This window comes from Drosophila mauritiana, chromosome 3R (assembly GCF_004382145.1).
Source record: "Drosophila mauritiana strain mau12 chromosome 3R, ASM438214v1, whole genome shotgun sequence".
NCBI lineage: Eukaryota > Metazoa > Arthropoda > Insecta > Diptera > Drosophilidae > Drosophila > Drosophila mauritiana.
In genome coordinates, this window is record NC_046670.1 from 25,664,507 (window position 1) to 25,690,140 (window position 25,634).

Here is a 25,634-nt window from a genome sequence, read left to right on the forward strand (position 1 = left end):
TATTTATTTGTTTATATATTTATACTGCAATTTAATTTTTACCTTTAAAGATTTAGTGCTTACATTTTATTTATTAAGACTATATTATTGCAAATTAAAAATATTATTAAACAGGTTGGCAGCGCGATTCGTGCAAGTCCTTCAAATAGTTGGCAACGCAATTTCGGTGGCTATCTCGGATAAGTAAAATAATATACACACCGTTAATTTAAAAGAAAAAACTTATAAAAAATGGAATAGAGTAAATGAGGCCAAATCAGACCAGCTTTAGGGACGGCATATTAAGACGGACTTATTATTGGTTTTTTGTTAAATTATTGATGACATAGAATGATTGTGACTCCAAAACTGTAACTGCGAAATGGTTCGAATCTTAGCTATACCATAAATACCGGTGTGACCGCTATAATGAATATTCTCGCAAATTATCAAGAGTAAGCTTATCCATCGCTTAGCAACTGGCCACACTGCATCGTATATAAGCCGACGAATCCCGAATTTTGTTGTTGTTCTTCAAACAGCTGAGCGGCGGACGGATATTTGTTGTTGCTGCGCCCGGGAAGCTGCGCAGCGGAGAACGCGAAAAATAATAAAACGCAAAAAATAGCAAAAATTAAAATCGTCGCGAGTGCAGCTGCAAACAACAGTAATAATTCGCGGAGCCAAGGGACGAGCAATTTAAATTGCGCACAGTGTAGAAATCCAATTGGAAGTTCGGCTGGGAGTCCCAAATTCGTATTGATTTTCTTGTTTGTGTGTGCTCGGGTCCGTGAAAAAGGCAACAAAAGCAAAGCCACCACTTCCAGACTTCCCAATCAGCCACTTCCTTTTCTTCCACCTAGCGGTAATCATTGCCAATTGGAACCGCGATCGTTGCCTTCCAGCGACAACAAAAACAGCGATGTAGCAAGTGTATTTGCTGCTTGTAGAAGTAGTTATTAAACAAGATAAAGTGCGAGAAAGAGAGGAAGATAGACAACAACAAAAGCGAAAGTTTTATTGAGGAGTGCGTAGATGTGTATGTGTGTGTGCATGTGAGCTATTGCGAAAAATTGTTGATAAATATTGGCCGTTATAAATGTGAATTCAAATGCAAATATTCGCCGATTAAAAGGGTGTTTTCGCAAAAATCCGTTGATTAATTATAAATGCAGGGAGTGGCCGGCTAAGTTGGATTTTTTCGGCTAAACTTGCAGCGGAGCAGCAGCGACAAAATGTGGATACCTTCGAACAACAAATACGGAGTTGGTGAGTAAATAATAAAAGTGGGCGGTGTGCCACCCACTTTTCCGAGCCACCCAGCCACCCAACCACCCCCCGTTGGGCGTCACGTGCGCGGCCTTTGTTTTTATTGCTGCCTTTTGCGGCGATTCACGCGTTTTTCCGCGAAACGCCGGATACCATGCCAACCACCCCCGCACTTTTCCGAGCGGGGAGGAAAAGCGATTTTTCTACTTATTTTTGTACACAAACTGTTTGTAGCATCATCATCCCCCAGCTCACCGCACCTCCCCCCTTTCCGACCAGCGTGTAGTGTATCTCAAAGAGATTTCCCTGTTTGTTGTTGCTGCCGCCGCGCTGCGATTTGATGTGTTTATACACACAGTTTTCCCGCACAGCGCTCGGCTGTCGCGTTGCCAATTTCCCCCCCAGCCCAGGTGTTGCCAATTTAAATGCTTTCGTAATTACGAACACCTAGAAAAATGTTTATTTTGCATGCAAAATATACGTTTTTCCAAGTTCATTTGGTTGATTTCTCTGATTCTGATCTGAAAGTAATTACATTTTAATTATATTTCCTAGTATGATAATATAAAACATACTTGGTAGATAGAATATAGAAAGGAGAAAGAAAAGGGAATCTAAACTCCTCATCCATAGGGATGCTTGCTATGGACTTTATTTTTCGCGTTACACATTTTACTTGGAATATGTAGCTGTTTTCTCCTGATTAGTTATAAGACATATCTATTATCAAGCTTTTAGCAGAATAAATAAACAGCAAATATATTTTCCCCTGCACCACAGTCTACATTTCAACGGTTACCACTGTGTAACCGGCGTGGAAAATCAAGTTGCGTGTTGTGATAACACACATGCGAACAATACAAGTGTGGATCTTGGGTATTCTTTGGGCAGCACAATGTGCTGGTTTTGGTTTCTCCTCGACTGGGATGCTCCATTATCTCCGCATTCGTCGCACTTCTCGCTTCAATGGCAGCGCTTAACAAATTACGGAGGGGACAGGGCAGGGAAGTAGTCAACAAAATAAAATAAGACAAAATAAAATAAAATAAAAGAGCCAGCGAACGACAACGGATGATTTGCGATGTACTACGTACAGCATCTTCAGTGCCAGACTCTGTGCCAAGTTTTATTCATTGTGCCGCTTCAATGGGTTTTCCTCGCCCAGATAAGCACCAATATTCATTGTTTATGGGATGCTCTACCCAAAGGAATATCTCCTGCGATGTAACGCCTAAAATGTTCCAATAAAATGAATTGATTACTTTGGTATTCTATATTGTTTTTATCTTGGTGATAAAGGGTATGCAGTATTCGTCAGTACCATCCAAGTACTCTTCATTACAGCTCCGTTTTTGTGCTCCAGTCGCTCCAGTTCGTCATCAATCGTGGAGACAGCTATTGGCTGCTGTGCGCTGACATTTGCTCCACATTCAACCCGGCAGAGATTGACATGAGAGCGGTCAGAGTTTACACAAATCAATCAGTCAGTCAGTCATCGAGCAATCCAGCGATCCAGGCTGGTTTAGCATCATTAGCGATTCGAGGCGCTGCCAAGCCAACGCCCTAACCTTGCACAATGCCCAGCAACGCCTCCTTGTGCCCACTTTGGACCCACTTCCTTGGTTCCCGGCCCACTGTCCTCCTCCTGTCCTTTCATCTGGGAGCGCCACGTGCTGGCCAACTGCAACTGCTGGGCAATGACTTCATTACCAGCGCGCTCTTTGTCCGCAGCCCTTGGTTCTGCACTTCTTCCCCTATAAGTAATTACTGTACCGCTGCTGCTGCACACACAGTCGAACATCAATAACTTGAAAGCTGAAACCGCCATCTGTCACGGGTAGTATATGGCGAATCATCTTTCAAATGTATCAGGCTTTTACTCATGTTTACATTCAGTTTTTGTATATTGAGTTCGCACATGAAATTGAAAGCACTTGGGATAATTACTATTGCAATGCTTCTTTCATAAACTCAAGGAATAGTTTAATAGACTCTACATAAAGGAAATAATATATTATATACAATCAAGATGGAATTTTGTTGTATGATTGTAAAGTATGGTTAAAATCCCTGTTTGCTGAATTGGCTGAATGAAAATTTATGGTAGCTTTTATTAAGTTTACCAACTTGAGTTTCAAAAGGTTCAATTCAGCGAGGTTGGACTGTAGCTGTGCCCTCAATTGCGCAGTGAGTCGCGTGCACAATGGTGACAATTCCGCGGAGCAACCCTCGTAAATCTGGACCTGGCCATGCGGGTCACTCCGTTCGGGAGTTGGCGAACTTAGATTCGAAGCTGAAAGTTTACGCAACTTTTTGCCAAAAAATCTGAATGAATCTGCGGGGATGAAGGGCAGCGGCGGGAAGGGACAGGCCTGCGGCACCGGATGTTGCCGCTCCGACTTTCCGCCTGCCTTTCTGCCTTTTCCAGCGAATTCCGCTGTCGCAGCGGCAATTTCAGTTTCAACTTTAATTTAATATTCATTTTATGCATTTGGCCGCACAAATTTGTGCAGCGCTTCCTTCCTTCAGAATAACACACAACCAACCGCACACACACTCACACACACGAGTGCGCATAAAATTGATTCATTTCCATTGTTTAATATGCTCGGCGGGCGCGCTTCTTTTTCATTTATTTTCCGATTCGAGTGGTGCGTACGGAACACTCGTCCATTTGAGTTGTACTTCCATAATTCGTCTTTAACGATTTATTTATGAATTGCCATTTGCGGGACACACGGCGTATGATTAACAGGCCGCGCGCACGCACACTCGAAATTTATCAGTATAACGCATTTGGGCGCATTATCGGTCACACTGCCTTCCGGATGGATGGATGGATGGAAGGGGTGTCGGTGACCCCGTCCGCGGACTGATTTATGTAAATGCCAGGTCTAGGCAAGGTACCTATCCAGTGATAGGCAACCCCCAACGGAAGTAGCCGGCCCTGCCATCGATAAGCCAGGTGAGATAAGCGATTAGATGGAAGTGAGGTAAATGTACTGAACAAATAGCGAACAAGTTCTTCCTGCCGGCGATTAATGGCCATTAACAGTTGGCGTTTATTGATGGGCATGAAATGTAAGTTTCCCAAAATGAGCAAACAAATGCGCGCCATGTGGACTCAAAGTGCTATAAGTAATTACATGCGAAAACAAAATGCAAACAGTAACAAAAAACAAACGGGTGTGCAAGCACTCAATTGAGTGGCATATATGAAATGCATTTAATTACATCGAGAGATACAAAATGCATATAATAAGCAAATATTTCAGGCCCCAACCACACGTACACATATGTATGTATATGTATCTGTGTATCCACATACCCGTTTTTACTCCAACCGACGGCAACAGCTCACAATTGCAATGAAATCCACTTGACAATGGATGGAAGTGCGCTTTGTTTAGCTGGGAGTTCGCCTCACATGCACAGATAGTGCTCCAGCATCCATTCATTTATCCAACTCTATTGTTCAGACAATGCCTGTGATAATGACATCTGATTGACATTTGGGTCATGCTTCCTTCTTCGAACAGGTTTCAGTCGATTCCGCCAAACAGAAGGCACTTAATAGGACTCGTATTTCAAATATAAAATGATGATACATTATATTAAGTCTTTACAAAATGAGTCATATGTACAAAAAAAGTTTATATTACTAATTTGCGATGAAACTTCAGGGTCAGTAAGATGTATCTTTCTGTAGCTCTATATCCAAATTTCATGTGGTAATAGTTTTGATGATGATTTTGCTCAATTTCATAACTCGTTTGCTTCAAACGACCACTTTATACTTAAGCTGGATTATTTTAAGCAATATTTGTGTGCGAAAGACGCATTAAATCATACAAACTGTGGTCATAAATATGTCATGGATATTTATTTATACGTTTTTCTTTGTTTGCCTGAGTTTTGGGGCGCAGTTTCGAGGATCTAAGCCTTGCTCTGGTCATAACTCCCTGGAGTAGCAATAACCCTAAACGATTAGGAGCTAATTTTAGTGGTTTAGGCCAGCCACTTGACCCACATTCCGGTGGTTTCCCTTTCCGCAGCCGGCGAGCGAGTTCCACTTTGTCGGCGACCTCATACTGCTGGCTATAACACAATTAATTAATTAAATTCTCAAGCCTCCCCAGTGGCACACGAGTGCAGGGGCGTCGCAGGGGGGAGGGGTCAAGTGTGAAGAAGATGGGCCCCCTCACGCCCAGCTCATTTAATCCACTTGCAGCTGAGCTGCGACTGCGGTTTGAGTCACACAGCGAGTAGTAGTAGTGCAGCAGGCAGTGCTCTTTCATTTAATTTAAAATTATTTTCCGCCTAGGGAACCCCTGCCACCCGCCAGCCCCCCTCTTCCATTTGCCATGCACTTGCCTTAACGACTTTTTTATTTAAATACGTTTGTTGACATTGCGGACTTGTTGGAGTGGGCATTGTGTCCTCCGTTCCGTTCCGTTCCGCTCCTTCCTATCCAGCTATCTCCCCCAGCTTTGCCCCTTTGTGACCGGGCATACAAAAGGAGTGATGTAAGCCGAGCCTTTTGGGATATTGCATTCATTGTAAAAGTAATTATGCTGCGCGGCCTACGATGATCCTGCCAATTTCCAGTGGCACTTCAAGTCAACTTTATGAAATTTAATATTAAATTCCCCTAAGCTGGCTAAATGCTCATTAAAACTATTTATGCACTCGGCGAAAGGGGTTAATTTATGCAGAGGATATAGAAGAGAACATTTAAGAGTGCTTTTCTACTACTAGATACATCCCAAAGATTTCATCTTTCTCTATCTTCTTCTTCAGTTAATCTGAATTAAGTTGTTGTAGTACGTTTGGCTTTTAAGATCCTGCTTCGGCTTCTTTAACCCTTTTCTGCGAGTGTACTTGCGGCGGGTTTTTCCAGTTGGCTTTGAGTTTTAGCTGCTTGCCAAGCCGACGCCTTCCTAATGTGACTGACCTAAATAGTGCAAGCGCTTGGCTGGCACTTTGCCTACTGCGTTGTGGAATCCGGGATGTGTGAGAACGTACACTCAGCAAAAATGCGGATTCTACCCGCAAACGAACTTATGGAGGAGCTTAATATCCTTTCAATAAAGGAAACATACTGCTGTCTTTATTATTTTACAAGTCTTCATATATGGAGCTTCTTGCTTGAAGTTTTTATCTTATACTTGAAATTTCTATAAACTTAAAGCACTGCCATATTTTGCGAGTGCCAAAGTGTGGGTATGTGTGCTCATTTGCTGGAGTGTTTGCCTGCGCCGACTGAAGTGCCAGGAACGGAGGTCTTCAACTGGCATTTTAAATTATAAAATACTTGCTATTTAGCGTCTCCAGAATTCATTTAAATCGGGCTGCCGCATTCGCGACGAGCAGCTCAAATTGAAGCCAGTTAGAGGCGGTTGTCGAATGCTATAGCTGAAATACTGAAAGCTGAGTGAAGTGGAGTGGAGTTGGGGCAAAGGCAGCAGCAGCAGCAGCAGCAGCAGCAGCCACCATAAAGCACTCGCAGCAGCAACAGCAACAGCAGCAGCATCTACAGTAGCAGCAGCAACAGCCACAGTAGCAACAACAGGAAGCAGTTTGCCCATTTTCATGGCACTGAAGCATTTCATTTTCATCTCTCCGGCCTCCGCCGAATCCCCCTCCATCCGTCTATCTGTCTGTCTGGGCGTGCGTTTTATTAGCTCCTTTCGTTGATATGCTCATGCCGTGCTCGCTCGTTTGTCTTTCAACAAGGGAGCCCCGCATCCACAGCCACATATACACCCACATGCACAGCAACAGCCACCCAGCCCCACAGACACCATCACCACCAGCACCACCAGTAGCACCACCATCCACATCCACATCAGCACCACCCTAGCCGAAGCAAAAAGCAGAAGCAGCAGAATCAGAAGGCCGGCTTCCTCGGCTTGCGGCGCCTCCCAGACTACAGAGTGTGCCTTGCATTTGTAATTGATACACGGCGAAAAATCGGACATGCTCTGTTCGGAATACAAATGAAGAACCCTAAGATCGAGAATGATGGGGAAGAAATTTCTTGCTAATGCCGAGGTTTACGTTGTAATCCTACAAATCACTGAAGCATGAATATTTATGAATCACACAAATCGTTTTAAAACGACTCACCTGTTTACAATTCCTTTATTTTAAAAGGGTTTATTTAGGATTACATTTTAATTGAACACTGTACTTAGAATATCCCAAAGATTCCACACAGCAGAATGTGTTGCTTGGCCTAGTAAATTCCTAGAATAATTTCAATCTAAAGTTGCCAGTGTAATCGTTGCCATAGCCACCATATCCAGCATTGCGGATATATCCCGCAGCTCGCAGAGCCCGGCGATGTGGCTCCAGTTAGAGCTCCGCTTGGCAGTGGGCTCCTTGGCACTTGGGTCTTGCTGAATCCATCCACGAGCCAAAGTGTTCGATTGCCGGCGTGGCCAAGTGCTGCTCATTGTTCCGTGTTCCCGACAAAGAGAGACACCCCCATATACACACTAAGGCTCCATAAAAATACACACATTCGGATGCATGTATTTTCCTTTCGCAGCCATTTGCCTATTTATAGTTGAAGTATTTATTGTTGCCGGGCCACTCGTGGCATGCTCAAGTGGCCACTCGAGGGGGGCACTTTAATTGCCACGCCGTCCATCCTGGGGCAATGTCATGGCCAAGAAGTGGCAACGCAACTGGTTGTAATCCAGACGCTTCTTGGACTGTAGCTGTTCCTGCTCTCATTTTCATTAACACATTTTCCCATTTCTTCGCCAACAGCCATCCACAACTGGCACGGCGATGTCCGGTTCGGCCTGGCACTGGATGTCGGCGATTCCGTGGACATTGTGGAGGAGTGCAAGCACTGGTACCGCGGCTCCTGCCCCCGAAAGTCCCGGGCAGTGGGTCTCTTCCCCAAGACCTACATACATATCAAGGACCTCTCGAAAATCGATCCTGTGGTCGCCGAATGCACGCAGGTCCTGCGCGAATGGTCGGAGATCTGGAAGCGTCTCTATGTGGTAAGTGGTTATAGTTACAACTACTTGGTTCATTTGATAAACTTCCCATTCCCAATCTTTTTCAGGATCGCGAAGCGTACAAGTTCCAAACCCTGCGCAAAGTTATGTTTTCCATATTGGAAAGTCGGAGGGAACTCCTTAGTGCCACCATGACCCAGGATCAAACTCTGGAGCTTCAGATGGTTGTGGTTTCCAAGATAGATTGGGGCAATCGGTAAGTGATCTGATATGGGATATTGATATAGAGATATTGGAAGCTAATGAAAGCACCCATAGCTTATTGAAGATAGGCTTTCGTGTATTCGCGTTTCATGTAAAGAAACATAAAGTGGTTCTTGAGGATTTCCCTTGTTTATAACAACAAATGCGTAGTACTCAAGTTCTAAAGCGCAGATTTTTTCAGAAACAATGGAAAATCCGACCTTCGGGATTGAGAAATCCAAAACCACAATCGCTTCCCGCCCACTGATAACTACTGGGTTTAGCTGAAATTGTATATAGAATATTTATTACAACTTTGAACTTAGATAGCTTGGGTTCTCTTTCGCTTTATGTAAAATGTGTTCTTTTCTAGCAATAATCACAATAATTTTGTTATAAACAAAATTGCTTAAAATTACGATATATCTGTAGACTAAATGTTAGGACAAAAATAGCGGGAGCATTGTGTATACTCGTTTAAATATTCATAATCATATTCCTTGTCGTACTCGTACCATTCGATTACTACAATTTTATATAGATCAACGTTTCGTGAGCGTGCGTGAGCGGTAAGCTGATATAGCTGCATAGGTATTCCTCGATCCGAACTATCCAACTGTCCACTATCGAGCTAACTGCTAAACTTAAGTGTATATTTTAAATGGCGCATCATTGTCAACGACCTAACTACGATACCAAGTAGCAAAATCGTTTTATGGGATATCCTCGATCGTCGTTCAATCATCTTCAACCTACAAATTGCACGGTCTGCCTGTGTCCCTCTCGTTTTTTATGATATTTTTTTTGTTTTCATTTTTATTTGATTTATTGTTTTGTATCTTCTCACTCTGTGGCTCACCTCGTGTCAATAAGGACTGCACCTGTCTTTCGCTTGCCTAGGACCAAATTCAAAGATTGTTTCCTTATAATTTTGCTAAATATATTTCGCACAGAACATTACTGAGTTGGATCTCCGAAAGTGCAATTGCTGATTCGTTCTCTTGCAGTCTTAGTGGTAGAAATGGAAATGCCCAACCTCATGACACACAACTCTCTCTATCTCCCCCCTACAAATATTATTGAGAAATCATTGAAATCATTGTTTTGAAGCCATTCCCTGGCCACGGGCTCATGTCTCCGTCTCCTTGCCGCCGCCGAAGGTCTCCACGGGCGGATAAATCGGATGGCTGATGCGGTTCATTTCCAGGGTCGACGGTGCGGATGGTGTTCGGGATGCTCCTAGCAGACCGCAGAGCTGCTGCAGCATGTCACTGTAGGATCTTGTGCTGAGGTTCTGGCTTAGGAAGTGCAAGATCAGGAAGTCACCAATCTGTTGAGAAAACCAAAAACGGATTAATATACAACTCATGTAGAGTATTTCAGCTGGGCACCCACCTCCAAACGCCTGACCAGTCCGGCGATTTCCTTGCGATGTCCCGAGCGATAAGAACGCTTGATGATGGTCTCCCGGGTGGTGGGCATCATGATAACCACCAGTGAATAGAGCACAGCCACGCCGGAGATGGTGGCCAAGATGATAAACCAGAACCTATGAAAAGTAACAAGGGTTAAAGATCTCTTCGAAGAGTAACAACCCACTCAACGACTTACCAAATGAAGATGTAGATCTTCTCGTTGAGGATATTCAGCGCGAGCACACAGAGAGTGTCGTGCTTCTGGACCGATCCACTGGGACCGAACTTGTGGAACGTGCACTTGGTGAGCCGGGGAAAGATCTCGATCATCGGATCGAAGCGCTTGTCCTGATCCATGTTGGAGAACTTGAGCACATCCGTGCCGTAGGACATGAAAGCACCGCCCAGAAACTTATCCACCATAAAGATATTCACAATCACGTTGATGAAGTTAAGCAGTTCGCAGAAAAAGTATGCGAACGAGTAGCCATTGTGGGTGTTCAAACTGTTCACGAAGTACTTGAGGATCCTGTCCTGGCGATCCCGCCGATAGTCATCCGGCACACTGACCATGCCGCGCAGTCCATCGGTGATCATGCGGATCTTGCCGTCTTCCATGTTCTTCCAAACCCAGTGGGGCACGTAGAACATGAGCCCCTGAAATAATTTACAGATTAGTTTGGTCGGAAGCGGGAATTACAATAAATTAAAGAAACCACATTTGTCACGTTTAAAGCGAACATCATGTGATAGGCCACTTCAATTAAATTCACTTTTTCTACAGACAAGATGGAACTTTTCGTATTGCAAGATTGCTCATCATCATGTAAATTGGGAAAGCGTGGGGAATTATTCAATTAAATACTGCTCCTATGGATTTCATAGGATGTAAACAATTCAAATTGTAAATATTTCCCAAGTACTTCTTACAAATATTACTTCGAGCTTCACTCACCTGGAAGAATAGCACGAATGGCACCCATTGATAGTAGCTGTGATAGCGCTTCTCGTGGCCGTACTCATTGATCAATCCCGGACCAGCCACGTCCGTTCCGATTTGCCGATGCTGCTGGCCAGGTATCGTGTACGTGTAGGTGATCCAGCAGAAGGTGTTGATCACGTGCATCGGAATGGCGCCGTCGTTGATGCAACTTATGGGATCGCCTGCAAGCGCAGAGATAGAGATACTTTTTTTAGATATGCACTCGACCTCGTCGCAATTCAGATCAAGGGAAACGCAAGCGCATTCCTCGCCAGAAACCTTCTCGCCAGCCGTTCGTCAACGTCAAGTGCCATTAGGGCAATCTCTGGTGGTCTGGTGGAGCTGGCTCCACGGTCCCAATTTGTCGACGCTGTGGGTGCGGTAACGACTATGCTACGGTTACATTTATTATGGCTGCAGACGTGCCATAGGTAAACCTGCAACATTCAACTGGATGGACGGACGGACGAACAGATAGACAGCCTTTTTTGGGTGCGCCCCAACTTTATCGTTTACTGTGACTCCCCCTGCTCCAACTCCTCTCCTTCTCGCTCCTCCCCCTTTTGGACAAACAAAGTGGATACAAATGGAGCTGCAGACGAAGGTGGAGCGGGCTGGATGGGGAATTCCCAGAACCAACCGTCAATATTTGACTGTGGTTTTGTCAGTTGTTCACTTTTGGAGCACTTCTTTTAATGCACAAATATTTGGATTGAAGCTGCTTTGCGCTTTGCGCTGCCTAGATCAGATTGAAGTCTCGCATAATTTAAACCACAAAACGTTTGAAAACTATTTGTTGCTAATTCTGATTTTTGATAACGCTAAGCATTTGTTTGTTCATGGCCTTTTGTCTTATCACCCATTTTCGAATGAAGTGAAATAACTGCTTCGAGTTTAATACAGAGCTCGCTTAAAAGTGCGTGGGAATGTAAAATCATATTAATAACAAGTACCATTATGTAAGACACCATTCACTGAGCCCAGCTGGAGCCAGATACATTGATTTTCACGCCAATTTCTGGCGAGGCACAGGCCAGCACCACCACCCGTGGCGACCGAGGAATGAGTCATTCGAATAAATGGCTTTAGCTGAAATCCGATGAGCGTGTTGCGGTCAATTTGTGAAAGCTCTGCACGCGTTTATGCCTCCGTTCCGAAGAGCTCGGATTCAAATGGGTCGAATCGTATTTCTTGGAATTTAGTGCTGCATTAGCAGCATTGCAGCAATTGCAAAAGCAAACTGACGAACTGGGCTACTCAAGTGCTAAACACTTGCATAGCTGCACTAATTTTCAGTAGGTGCTAACTCACCGATCAGATTGTTTGCGGTGACGATGATGCAACAGGTGAACAGAATGGCCGTCGTGATCCTGTAGTGGCAGCGGAAAACCATGTTGTCGATGACCGCCTTGTCCAGCAGATAGCGTATCTTGATGAAGCCGGACACAGCCGAGACCATGCCAAAGACCGCCATGTTGATGGTTGGTGTGCTGCTGCAACGAAGCTAACTGCAAGTGGAGGAGAGAGCATTAATGAGATGAGCAGCGGGACACTGTGAGAAATGGGCATAGAGTTCCTAATTGCGCTAAATTATTAATAATGATAAACATTGATTCGAATCTGTGTTACTTTGCTTTTGTTAGGATATCGGATTGGGAGCAAGTTATCATTTGTGGAGTGCATTGCAATCTGCCTTATTTCTTTGCCACACTTTATTGTGTTCTGTGTGTTTGCCTTGTGCGTTATCTAGGACAGACATGACATATTCCAAATTATTTCACCACCCTGCCTCACATACACGTCCATACTTCCTCCCCACTACTCCCAATCTGAGCTCCAGTGTCAGTCCATGTTCACATGCCATACTATGGCATACCAAACTATTCCATCGCTTGTCGGGGGCTCTCGGCGTTATCGTCGACAAGCCGCACTTACAATTAAGTAAGTGCTTGGGCAGTGCCGGAATTGTTTGTCGGGAGCATAGCTATTTCTCTTTCTAACTGAATAATGCGAGTATGTTGTGCAATCTAATCTAATCTGCGCTAAGCTCCAGGCCCAGGTTGAATGCCCTGCCCTCGCCTGGTACCCCCGTGCGGTCCCCAAAAGTACTAGATAGCTAACAAGTTCATCTCAAGAACTCGGCTCTCAGAACCGGTACAGCTTTTTGTCAACCCACGCATAAATTTCACTTTGTCCCCATGCCCACAGAGACCGAAATCCCAAGGGGTTTTGTTTTCTTTTCCCACTTTTTGGACTTTTGTATGTGCTTTTTGGGTTTCGAGTTGGGTTTTTCGATTTCGGCTCGCCGTGGATCAGGTTCTGGTTGGCTTTCTTCTCGGCTCTTTTGTTTATATGCAAATTTTTTTTGTGTTTCGGGCTATTGTGTGTTTTATGTGTGTGTTTTGGCTGTATTTCATTTCGGCACGACAGATCGCATCGTATATAACTCCGAATCCGAATCGGAATCGGAATCCGTAACTCCGAGAGCGAAACGCACACAGCAACACTGCGCCGCACGCAGGGCGCATAGAGTCGTCTCTGTCGCACGCATGCGAGCGGCAATTAAAGTCGCAAAGTATCTGTATCTGCGCAACGGCAGCTACTCCTTTTAAATGCATCAGCTTCTGCACTGAACATTCAATCTTACCACGCACACAGCGCCACGAACGGCACTCACACAGATACGCGGAGAGCACTTCATTTCGGGCCAACTTCAATTCTGGCCTTTTTCTTTCAATAACTCTTTTTTCCCTCTTTTTTTCGAAAAAGACAAAAAAAGAAACTGGTTTTAAGGTATTTTCTTTTTGGGAGCGGAGCTGAGCGGTCGCGATCGGATCCGATCGGTTGTTGCCACTGTTCTCTCTCATTTTGTGTCGTTTTCCTTGGTGTTTTGTTTTTTTCTCCTTTTTTCCTGAAGGTGTTGCTACCAAGATTGGCAACAGCAACCTGCCAGTTGGCCAGAACCGAACTGCGACGACCCCTTCGCACACTTAAGTGATTCTTTTGCTCCTGCTGGAGTCGAAGTAGCTCCGCTTTTCAGAGCTCTCCGCTCGCATTTAAATTTATTGCTGCCACTTTGACACTTCGGAAACGGGTTTTCGCTCCCAGTATTTATAATTTCTGGCTGGTTTTTTTGGTTGTTTTTTGTTTGTTTTTAACTTTGTTGCAGATGCGAGATTTCTATTATACACAAGTACAAACACACAGATACACTCAGACACAGACAGACTCAGCTGGAATTGCACTCGCAACTGCATTTGTTGGTGGTGTGCGTGCAGCTTGGTGGTTGCTCAGTGGTGCTGAGCTGTGATTTCAGACCACTCAGTGGTGCCCATACCCGTATCCGTATCTCGAAAATGTGCAGCTGCTCTCAGCGGCGTTCAAAAACCTACTGAAAACCAAGTCCCCGAGCTCGAAACCGAACGATCCATTGTATAAGTGACTCCCGAGCCGAGAGAGAGAGTCGTTCTTGCGATCTGGGTGGTTTTCCTCCCTCTCCGGCGGAACCAGCGATCCCAGCTGGTTCACGCTCCCAGTTCGAAATTACGCTCAAGCTGCATTCGCGCATTGCCTTTTACCTGAGCCGAGAGACCCGGTGTTGTTACCTGTAGAAGTATTTGGTGCCGAGGTGCAGAGGACCCACCCAACCACCTCAGGTCGCTTAGGTAGTTCTCGCTCAGATAGCTCGATTCCCAGATTTTCCCTCGATCTTGAAACGACTTGAACAAGGCCCAATAACATCTGGATTTGAAATCTGTAAATCCATTGATTAGTTTGGTCTCTGGGTGGAGGGGGTAATTTTATACAACTTTATCAGCTAGATTTGGATTTCAGATTAGGTTAGGGTAGCTTAAACAGTCGCAGTTCAAGTCGACGAAGAGCAGACAAAGATTTTGGAACACAATGGGTCACAACTGGAACACTCAATAAAAGAGTTAAAGAACAAAAGATATATTTAAGACTTGGGCAGCGTTCAAGAAAACAAAACTGTATATGTACCAATAGCTTGCTGAAAATCTCTCTCCTTATTTAAGTGATTATATTACGTATAGCATGCAATTTTAAAATTAATGCATCACAAAGTCTTTTTTATTGAATATAGTACTACAAGTACTGGAAAACTTGAAGTCTTTAGTACGTACTTTTGGTTCTTATGCAATCGCTAGACCATGCAATTATTTATCCTTCTATCAATCACTTCTAAATTAATGGGACCTCGTATCCAAACTCAAGTAAGTAAAATTAATGAGGTGGACCCCAAGTGCATTCCAATTAATTCCTCGGAACTTGGAGCTGCCAGTTCGTTTAATTTATCGCTGTTCGGCACATCCAGCGAGTCCTCTGACAGCACAGACGCCGCTCTGAAGGGTCCGCCAAGTGGGTCTAAGGAACTATTCGTCGTTATATTCCAGGCCCATATACACGTCGTAGCCGATCGCACACAGATGCGATCTCAGTGTATAGGGTTCCGAAATGAAGATCCATTTGCATGCTGAGAGCTAGACAAGCAACGCCAAACTTGTTGCCAGGCATTCCTCCCATTTCCCTGGGATCTGGGCTCCAAATTCTCCCCCCTTCGAGTTTCAAGTTCCAAGTCCGAAACCTGCAACTCCTTGGCCCGATGGAATGACTCAGCTCGGTTGCTTTGGCCCGCCGCGATCTTCGGTCTTGGCCATAATGAAATGGCATTTCGAAATGGCTGCTGCTGCTGGTGGTGCTGCTGTTTCCATGTCCTGAACCGCTGCGCTCCACTTCGCCTCCCTGCGCGTTGCACTGTTTGTTTATTGAGGGTTCCCGATGCCGGTTACCATGCCCTTATCCCTATGCTCCCTGGCCTGGCCTCTTGCCTGTGGCCTGTCGCCTCTCGCCAGAAATGTATCTGCCAGCTACACCTTTTATAAAGACATTAAATACGAAATATATGGCATGTGTGATTGTGATATGCCGTGTATCTGGGCCGCTGGTGAGACCAAACCCATAGATACAATGCAATCGAACGCGTTGTCGCTATTGCTTTTGTTTGTGGTTGACAGCCCTGCTTATCGAAGTGTAAATAATTAAATTTTTCTGTATCGTCTGGTTCTCCATCTTGTTGTGTCTTCTCGTTTCTCCTCCGCCTTTTTTGTTGTTTTTTTTTTTTGTTGTGTCATATCTTCATAGATTTCCAACACTTTAGGCGAGGCTTAATTAAAAAAGCATTTGTTAATTTGATAAGCAAAGCAGGGGTTGGCATTTTTGGGGAATACATTTGGCTGCTTCCCTTTCCCTTCACCTGTTGAGCTTTGGGTCAGGCACTTAATTAAAAGCGACTTAAAGTGTTCATTACCAGCAGGGCTACCGTTTGTATTTTTGCGGGTCCCAGGCAGCCGCGCACGCGCTCCTCTCATATTCGTATCCATGAGATACATTTTCGAGTCGCAGTGCTTCATTTGGTCACGTCAACTCAGAGCCACGGCTCCCGGCGTAACAGAGGTGGCTCGAACCCCACACAAACCTATATATCTCTATATGGCCAGAGAGCCAAACATGCCATTCCCCAGAGACCGAGACCCATAGATCTTGCTCTCCGAGGTCTCTACTATAGCACCATTGTTTCTCTACTGGTTCCGGTTCCAAAATGGAGAATCTCTCTGGAAATCCCTCCTCTCTCTCTCTCTCTCTCTCTCTATCGCTCTTTCTCATTTTGAATTTCACCTGAGCCAGAGCGAAGCCGTTTAGGCCTCGTTAACAGCAAAACGGCTTCTTCGGCTTGTTCTGGAGCTGGAGGTTGGATGGTAAAAGATGCCTGGCTCTCTCGCTGCGTAAGCCAGGTAGAAGGCGCAGCGTAGCCGAGGTAGCAGCATCGTCAACATATTGCCGATGACGTTGGACGTTGGCCACAACCTGGCTGTGAATGTGAACCTGGCCGAAACTCCGCTCCTCCTCTGCTCTCCGCTCCCCACCGCTCTTCTTGCTCCTCTCGCATGCGCCACCGGAATGCCGTGAACCCATTAGCTGGTGTAGTTTTTTGTGTACCTCATCTGGCTGGATCGGCGATCGGCTGTAAGCAGCCGAAATTTATGCGTCATGCGGGCCATGCGATGTGTGTCCAAGATCCGTGGCTGATCATCGCCATCATCATCATGTAAATTCCAATCGGTAGCCACCGTACGAAACAGCAGGCACGTACAGGCCATAGATAGTGTGAAGTTAATGATCGACCCAATCCATTTAGATACGATCTTTGGCGATAGAACTCGATTGATTCTCGATTTGAGCTACTTTCCGAAAGTTGAGTGGAGTCGTGACAGGTTCTCAGGCTGCCTTGGCACTGATTCATTCGATTTGCATGAGTTCTACGAATTACTCAGACTCCGTGGAACTTGATAGTCTACTGGTTCTATTGTAATATTAAACATATTAAACACAAACGATACATACTTTGCAGATAGGTCTATTGAAATTATTAAGAAATAACATGTAAAACACAACAATACAGAAATAGTTAAACCATCTTGAATTCTTTACTTTAAATCGATTATTTAATTTACTCACTTTCATACACTATACCCTCAGAAGCAATGTTTTATGGGATCTCCCTCTTAAAAATTGCCCAAAATAAATCTTCATTCCCTTCGCGGTGTGTTCTATTTTGGGTTTATACCCAGCTGATTAATGATGATCACCCATGATGACTGACCAAATTTGTATTTAATTCTCGGCGCTCCGCACGACTCCGTCAAGCGACAATTAATTACGAATGCGTCAATTTCCTTAAAGCTCTAATGGTTTTCCAAACAACCAGCCTGATTGCATACGAAGGGATCCCCTCGAGCGCCCGCTCCCACGATCCATTAATTGAAATGTGTGTTTTGCACACATGACAAAGTGGCAAAGTTGTTTTAGCTGGGTGTTTCCTTCCCTGATATCGCTATCAATCAACCGGCAAATGCTTTCCGATCTTTGCAGCAAACTCGGACTGGACTTGGTGCCCAGAGAGGGACCACTGGCGGTGGATCCACATGGCATTGGCATCGTGAAGCTCTACAATGTCCACGTGAGCAGTGCTGATAACGCCAAGGCCTCCTCGGTAACAATGGTAATGGAATCCAGTGGGATTGTTGTAATAACTCTTAATTTGATAACCCACAGAGTCGGGGAACTTTGAGGCGGAAGACGCAGCGCAAGATACTCACCCATCACCTGTACTTTTGCATGCGCGATTTTGGGCATCGGATCGGTGGCGATGATGCGGAGGTCTACTTTTTCCTTTATGATGGCAGTCACATGCGACCGCTGTCCGAACGGTTTCTGGTCAAAATCTCCAAGGATGGTTTCTCCAATTACATTGAAAGGTTGCACAGCAACTGCACGGTGTTCACTGACTTGGGTATGGGAGTTATCATATCAATATGTTATGTGATCTAAACCATTTTACATCTACAGGTGCCGCTGATCTCAATGAGGAACTTTACCTGGTGGCCGTGGTCATGCGCGTGGGCAAGATCATTCAGTCGGACTCAATCAAAAAGATCGAGAAGGGTGGCACGTTGGGTCATGGTCCAACCTTCCGGCGACCATTTGGAGTGGGTGTTCTCTCGCTGGGCGACATTGCACACTTCGATAGCAGTCTGGAGCAGTCCTCCGATGAGCGGGAGTATAGCTTCAAGCTGTTCCAGTGTGAGGAGAAGGACTTTCACCTGCTGCCCGAATTGATTATCAAGAAATCGAGCGGGAAGTACTCGCCCATCCAAACGAGTCAGGGAACTCAGGGCATTGTTGTGTCTCTGAAGCTCCTGCACGGTGGGCTGGGTCAAGCGCGGCAGGAGCAGCCGCTGCTCTTCCAGAGCTCTACGATAACCAGGAAGATGGGCTTCCCGGATGTCATCATGCCCGGAGATGTCCGCAACGATCTCTTCCTCAATCTGGAGCGCGGCGAATTCGAGCGCGGTGGAAAGAATACGGGGAAGAATATCCTCGTTACGGTTGTAGTGCTCGATGTGGCAGGTAATGTTCTTACCGACTGCCTTTGGGGTGCCTCCGGCATGGAATCCCAGCCGCAGTACCGGTCCATGATCCTGTACCACCAGAATGCTCCCAGTTGGAATGAGATGTTGCGCCTCAGTGTGCCGATCGACAAGTTTTCAACGGCTCATGTGCGGTTTGAGTTCCGGCACTGTTCGACGAGGGATAAGACGGAACCGAAGCTATTCGCCTTCAGCTTTGCCAGACTAATGGACACCGGAGGTGCCACTCTGGGCGACGGCCTGCACGAGTTGTATGTGTACAAGTGCGAGGATCCCGCAAAGCTTCAGGTATCCAACTATCTGCGGTTGCAGTGTAGACCCCGCGATGCACAGGCCAAAATGGATTGTGGCGGTTGCTTCAGTCGCAGTTCCAAAGAAGTGTTCGTCCTGCGTTCCCTGCTCTGCTCCACGAAGCTGACCCAGAACGCTGACCTTCTCTCGCTGCTGCAGTGGCGCACATATCCCGAAACGATCCAGGACTCGCTGACGGGAGTCCTTCGGCTCAACGATGAAGAGCTGGTCAAGTTCCTGCAGGACGTGCTGGACGCCCTGTTTGCCATGTTCTCCAATGAGGAGGGTAACAGCACCCAGCACTCGGGCCTGGTCTTCCATGTCCTAGTGAGCATCTTCAGCCTGTTGCAGAGCAACAAGTTCCAACATTTTCGGCCGGTGATGAACGAGTACATCGAGAATCATTTTGCGGCTGCTTTGGTTTACAAAGGACTCATCACCTCAGTGGAGCACATGGCCGTGTTCATGACCAAGGCAGAGCACCCAGACCCATTCCAGAAGTGCTTCGGTTCCCTGGAGTACATATTCAAGTTGCTAATCCAGTCGAGGAAACTGTTTGCCAGGGCAACAGGTGGGCAGTATGAGGACTCGTTCAAGCGGGACCTCCACTCCCTTTTTACGGCCCTCAATGGAATGCTGGCTGTGCCCTCGTACGATGTCATCATCCCCACCCAGGAGGCCCTGCTTAATTCGACGGGAGTGGTCCTGGAGCAATTGAAGGACACACTGCCCGCTCCAGAGTTGGGCATGCTGGCGCGGAATATGTTGGACGCCATTCCCCGGGGAGCTCCCATTCGGTTAATTCAGGCGAAATTGCATGCTGTCAAGGATCTGGTATCTGGGGAGTTGTTCCACGAGGATGGTATGTTACATTGCGGAGAGTAATATCCTATTTTCCTAATTAAAAACTCAATTTCAGATTCTCGCACTGTGGTTCTCTCGGTGGCCTGCAAGCACCTGCGCATGCATCTCAGTCGCCGCGATGAACTGCGTCTGTGTGCTGAGATTCTCTCGGAGATTCTTAGCCAACTGTACGATTTACAGAAGGAGCAGCGCGACAAGGTGACCAACACCTTACAGCATGACCTGGACTCTCTGTGCAAAAATATACTGGGCATTCTTATCCGTACTATAAGCATAATAATGGAGGGATCCAATGCAGTGCTGCCGCAGTTGGTTTCCTGTCTCTTGGGCTTGCTGCAGCTGCTCGACGAGACCCACTACAAGCGCTACTGGGACGAGCTGAGTCCCAACAAAGATCCGCGGGATCTGAAGGAGTTCCTGAGCAAATCACTGTTGGTGTACGAGGAACTGTTGACGCAGGACTGGCATGTGTTTCCCAACGATTGGCTGGTAATGAAACTTGCCGCCAACGATGTGCTGCGCATGTCGCTGGAGGAGTTCGCTAAGCCTCTGGTCTACCGATTCTTGGGACCACAGGCCTTCGATTCGCAGCTCTGGTGGAGCTACTTCAGTCTGGCTGTTGCCTTCTTGACACAGCCCTCCCTGCAGTTGGAGCAATATAGGGAGCCCAAGAGACTGAAGATACTCCACTCGCATGGAGACATGCGGGTGCTCATGGGCTTCCAGATACTCAGCATGTGGTCGCAGCTGGGCGAGCAGAAGCTGCATTTTATTCCATCTATGGTGGGTCCATTCCTGGAGGTCACTTTGGTACCGGAGCCAGCCTTGCGGAAGGCCACACTATCGGTCTTTTACGACATGATGCAGTGCGAGCAGGTGGGTTGCTGGGACTTTATCGTTTCAACCACGGGTATTTAATGTGAATCTGCTCAAGCAGGCTGCTCGTGGTTCGTTCCGCCTGGTGGAGAGCGAACTGATTGACAAGCTTGACCTGCTCATCAGCGAGAACAAGGGCGACGACGAGTACAGGGAGCTGTTCAGCACCATGTAAGTTGCAAAACATGCTTTACGGCAATATGTTGTACATAAATGTTTGTAAATGTCTGTAAATATACATATATGACTCACTTCACACTCATTGCAATCGCCATCCATAAAAAGGGAACATCTCAGCTTGGTGTAAGTTTAACTTAGTGCAATTTTTTCCTTGCCTTAAATGTAGTTCATTTCGCTAGTTCATTTGTTGTATATTTTATTTGTTTGTAACCTTACCCTTTGGCGGTGATTAAGGCGTAAAGTAATACCAGTTATTGTGTGCTATTAGTTTGCTGGAGAAAGTCCAAGTGGAGAACCCCAACTGGAAGGAGGCTGGCATCGCTTTCATAGCCTCAGTCACCAGACTTTTGGAGCGCCTTCTGGACTATCGTAGCGTAATGCAGGGCGAGGAAAATCGGGATAAGCGCATGACCTGCACAGTCAATCTCCTTAATTTCTATAAAAACGAAATCAACCGAAAGGAGATGTATCTGAGGTGAGTCTACAAGCAGCTAATATGTTTGTTCCAGCTTTTAATTTCATTTTTAATCCTGCAGATACATTTACAAGTTGCACAACCTGCACCTGCAGGCAGAGAATTACACAGAGGCTGGCTTCACTCTGAAACTGTATGCCTCCATGCTGAGTTGGGATCGTGAGACCCAGAGCTTTGCCCCCTTCGATAATAGTGGTCAGCCAGAGTGGCAGCGCAAGGAGCGTCTATACCACGAGGTTAACCATCATCCCTACCATACATGGAATGTACACTTAACATTAATTATGTCTTGCAGATCCTAAAATACTTCGACAAGGGAAAATGCTGGGAAAAGGGCATTCCTCTGTGCAAGGAGCTGGCTCAACTATACGAAACCCGTCGTTTTGACTATAACAAGTTGAGTGAAATACTCATTCAGGAGGCCAAATTCTTCCAGAATATCCTAACTCAGTTGCGACCGGAACCGGAATACTTCCGGGTGGGATTCTACGGAATGGGTCTGCCACTTTTTGTGCGGGTATGTGAGGAACTTTCGAAATCTCGTTTATTAAATCTACTTATGGTTATACATTTTAAAACTTTAGAACAAGCAATTTGTGTATCGTGGACTGGAGTACGAGAGAATTGGAGCCTTCACACAGCGTCTGCAAACGGAGTTTCCTAGTGCTCAGATCCTGGGCAACAACAGTCCGCCGGACAACGCCATTCTGAATGCTCCGGATCAGTACATACAGATCAGCAATGTAAGACCTGTTGGGGATGCACAGGCCTTGAAGACCGCAATGGTTCCAGTGCCGGAGAAAATAGCTCGTTTCTACGAGGTCAACGATGTAACCCGGTTCATTTACGATCGCCCCATGTACAAGGGAACAGTTGACAAGGACAATGAGTTCAAGTCGTTGTGGATAGAACGCACCATCCTAGAGATTGCTAGTCCACTGCCAGGAATTCTACGCTGGTATGAGGTCAAACAGAAAACGATGCAGGAGTTAACGCCGGTAGAGTACGCTTGCGAGATTATCAGCAACGCTGGCAAGGAACTGTCCGAGCTGATTGTGCAATATAAGCGCGATCCCAAGAGGAATATTAATCCCTTCTCCATGCGTCTGCAGGGCACAATCGATGCCAATGTCATGGGGGGTATAAGCAAGTACCAGGAGGCTTTCTTCTCCGAGCAGTTCCTCAAATCGCCGCAAGGTGCTGGACAGCAGGCAAATGTGCAGCGGCTGAAGGTACTGATACTGGAGCAGATTCAGATTCTGGAGCAGGCCCTCGAGCTACACGGTCAGCTAGCGCCTAGTGGTGTCCAGCCTCTGCACAATCGTCTTTTAGAACGCTTTTCCCAGCTTAAGCAAAGTTTATCCGGCATGGGCAGACTGAAACGTCAGCACTCCGAGAGCATTGTAAATACTCCCTTGCCACCGTTGCCTACAGAGCAGCGAGTAGCCCCGCCGACAGCTTCCTCAAGTTTGAATGCGAATGCCCACTCCAACTATGTATATGATCTTGACGAGATCTACACGAGACCGGGAGACACTGTACGACCCGTGGACCCACTCAGCTCCTACCAAACACTGAGCAAGGAGAGTCTTAGTATTCCTCTGGAGGATACTGCTGCTCCTCCAGTACCAAATCGTCCTCGCTCGCAGAACTTTATTGGAAACGGATCCATGGACAGCCCGGAGGTTCCGCCGAAACGACAGCCAACATTGAATTCTCCCAATGCTCCTCCGCTGCCTCCGCGGGGTATTACACCGGACAAGAGGGCGTCAAATCCGTTGATATTCAATGACTTCGGCTCCGGAGACGCTGTGGGGCGTCGCCATTCTCAGCAGCAGCAGCAGCATGGCCAGAAGTATTCCGTTGTTGATATTAGCTACGATGATCCAGAGGCAGATCAGCAGCCGCATTCGCTGCCGCCGAACTTCCAGGACGGAAGCGGTGGACACCTAAGCGTCTGCTTTGCCCCGAATGATTTCCGGGACTCCGGCATATCGACGACTAGCTCTATGGAACTGAACCACATGAATCTTAACAACCTGAGCGAAGACTCATCGTCGATCTCGACCATTACAGTGCAGCATCGGGAACACTGTCGCATCAGCAGCAATGGGAGTTTGGACTATAATGCCGCATCATCAATGAACATTACACAACGAGAGAGTTCGACGAGTTCGTTTGATGTGGAGGACTTTCCAGTGCCGCCGCCGCCCATTCCGCCCAAATCCTTGGCAGTGTCAAGCAACGGGGTCAACTTTTCACTCGATGAGACCCACTCACCGCATCCCAGCACACAAGCGAACACCACACAACTCAATCACAGTCAGCACCCAAATCAGAATCATTCCACAAACAGTCACCATCATCTACAGCAGCAGAATGGAGATGGCGATGGTTATAGCACGCTGCAGCACCCGATGAACGGGCTGGGCCTGGCTACACTTCCACCACCACCTTCTGCTGTTGAAGCGCCAATGCCGGCATCTGCAATAGCCTCATCCTCATCTAGTCATCAGCACGATGGCGGCACTTTTTGAGTTACAATATGTCGCTGCCATCATCCACCCGATCAGCCACATCAGCCACACAAGCCATCCTCATCCACGTCAACGTCGGACAGCACGGCCACGGATACGGCTTCGGAATCCACGGAATCCAGTTCGTCAACCCATTCGATGACGCCGCCACCGCCTCCCCCACCGCCGCCATCGTCCTTCACTCACTTACACCATCAGATGGCAGCAACAACTCACTACTGCCAGGATTGTCTGTCCTCGCCGTCGCCACCACCCACAATCATCACGGAGCAGGCACAAGTGCATCCCACTCCGGGCTTGACCTCAGCACAGCCCCACATCGAGCACTGCTCGTGTGGATTGAGTTTCTCGGTGGTTCAGGATCAGCAGGAGCAGTTTCCCAGGCTACTCCCCACGAGGTTTTCAACGCTGGAGCGGCAGACCGATGGTTTTCAGGTGGAGCAGGTGTCCGGCTGCCAGCATCATCATCATCACCAGCACAGCCCGTTGTATCATCTCCCTCAAAGCAGTCAGGATGCACACGCTCAGACGGATTTTTCCTACGCGCAGCGCTGAAAGATATATCTATAGAACAAGTGAGGGGTCCTGGCGACCCACAGAGAGTGAGATTAAATTTCGCTAGGTTTTTACCATTATTGTTTACTTTTGTTTTTAGAAATGCTCTTAATGGAACTCACGTTCTTTTGAACTATTTTTACTCTAATTATTTTTGGTGCCAAATTTTTGCTGCAAGTCCAAAGCGCAATATAAACAAATGTTGTAATGATATAGGTTGCATATACATTTTTATTAATTTTAATATTATTTTATTTTATATAATTTTATACGGGGAATTGTCGCTAAAGTTACTAAGAAGAATGTTTAGATAAGAGAATAAAGATGAAATGATTTTTATATTGAAAGAGGATATCAAATACTGAAACCAAAATTCAGAACGCTAATCAAAAACGATCAACGCAAAATATATACACTGAAAACAAAGCAGGACACCGACAAATGTGCAATGCAGTTTTTACTTTAACGAATATAGCCATATACACAAAAATAGACATATACGCCACTACTACATATTTATATGCGAACGGCAATTAGGAATTTTAAAGTGCTACTAGCTTCATAACGAATCAGATAAGTTTTCCATTTTTGTAAATTTTTAAATAAACATATTTATATAGAGTCTTCATACATGTATGTATCTGAATATACTATAAAACGCGCATTAATCAAAAGCGTTGAACTCGTATTTAAACAACTAATCATAAACTACAACTAGTCAACCACTCGAATAAACATTAATTATTACGAAAGGAAATATAAACATATTGTCTATAAATGCATGGCGCCAATATAAGAATTTACTAAAGAATTTAATAAAGTATAACAAGTAAATTGAAAAGTTTAGCATCTTCTAATATTTTAAAACGTGGGTTTTAATTTAGCCAGAGCTGCCAACTTGGCCACCTGACGGAAAGGCAAAAGGCACGCCACCTGGCGGTGATATTTCCAAGGGCACTTACATATTCAAATTAAAAAACGTTAC

The 25,634-nt window shown here is 46.0% G+C and overlaps 2 protein-coding genes across 3 annotated transcripts; one reads left to right on the plus strand and one right to left on the minus strand.

Moving 5' to 3' along the window:
* Window positions 1-516: 516 nt before the first annotated feature.
* Window positions 517-25,490, plus strand: LOC117144530 (dedicator of cytokinesis protein 3). Of its 2 annotated transcripts, XM_033309754.1 has the most exons (13): window positions 517-1,248; window positions 8,026-8,267; window positions 8,333-8,481; window positions 17,814-17,934; window positions 17,997-18,234; window positions 18,291-20,024; window positions 20,082-20,902; window positions 20,964-21,073; window positions 21,188-21,205; window positions 21,351-21,557; window positions 21,619-21,793; window positions 21,853-22,074; window positions 22,142-25,490. In XM_033309754.1, the coding sequence occupies exons 1-13, from the start codon at window positions 1,215-1,217 to the stop codon at window positions 24,092-24,094; spliced, it is 6,024 nt and encodes a 2,007-aa protein (XP_033165645.1). In that variant the 5' UTR covers window positions 517-1,214; the 3' UTR covers window positions 24,095-25,490. The 2 variants fall into 2 exon arrangements, with proteins under 2 accessions (XP_033165645.1, XP_033165646.1); XM_033309755.1 differs by lacking the exon at window positions 21,188-21,205.
* Window positions 8,994-14,304, minus strand: LOC117144538 (innexin inx3). Its single transcript, XM_033309771.1, has 6 exons — window positions 14,203-14,304; window positions 12,177-12,373; window positions 10,839-11,047; window positions 10,080-10,540; window positions 9,864-10,017; window positions 8,994-9,798 (listed from the first exon to the last, which is right to left on the minus strand). The coding sequence occupies exons 2-6, from the start codon at window positions 12,337-12,339 to the stop codon at window positions 9,598-9,600; spliced, it is 1,188 nt and encodes a 395-aa protein (XP_033165662.1). The 5' UTR covers window positions 12,340-12,373; window positions 14,203-14,304; the 3' UTR covers window positions 8,994-9,597.
* Window positions 25,491-25,634: the final 144 nt, after the last annotated feature.

Coding starts and splice junctions, on each gene's coding strand:
- LOC117144530 (XM_033309754.1), top strand. CDS start 1,215: ATGTGGATACCTTCGAACAACAAATACGGAGTTG. Junction 1,249..8,025: donor GAACAACAAATACGGAGTTG/GTGAGTAAATAA, acceptor CTTCGCCAACAG/CCATCCACAACTGGCACGGC. Junction 22,075..22,141: donor GTCTGCCACTTTTTGTGCGG/GTATGTGAGGAA, acceptor TTAAAACTTTAG/AACAAGCAATTTGTGTATCG.
- LOC117144538 (XM_033309771.1), bottom strand. CDS start 12,339: ATGGCGGTCTTTGGCATGGTCTCGGCTGTGTCCGGCTTCATCAAGATA. Junction 10,018..10,079: donor AAGATCTACATCTTCATTTG/GTAAGTCGTTGA, acceptor TACTTTTCATAG/GTTCTGGTTTATCATCTTGG. Junction 9,799..9,863: donor GACTGGTCAGGCGTTTGGAG/GTGGGTGCCCAG, acceptor TTTTCTCAACAG/ATTGGTGACTTCCTGATCTT.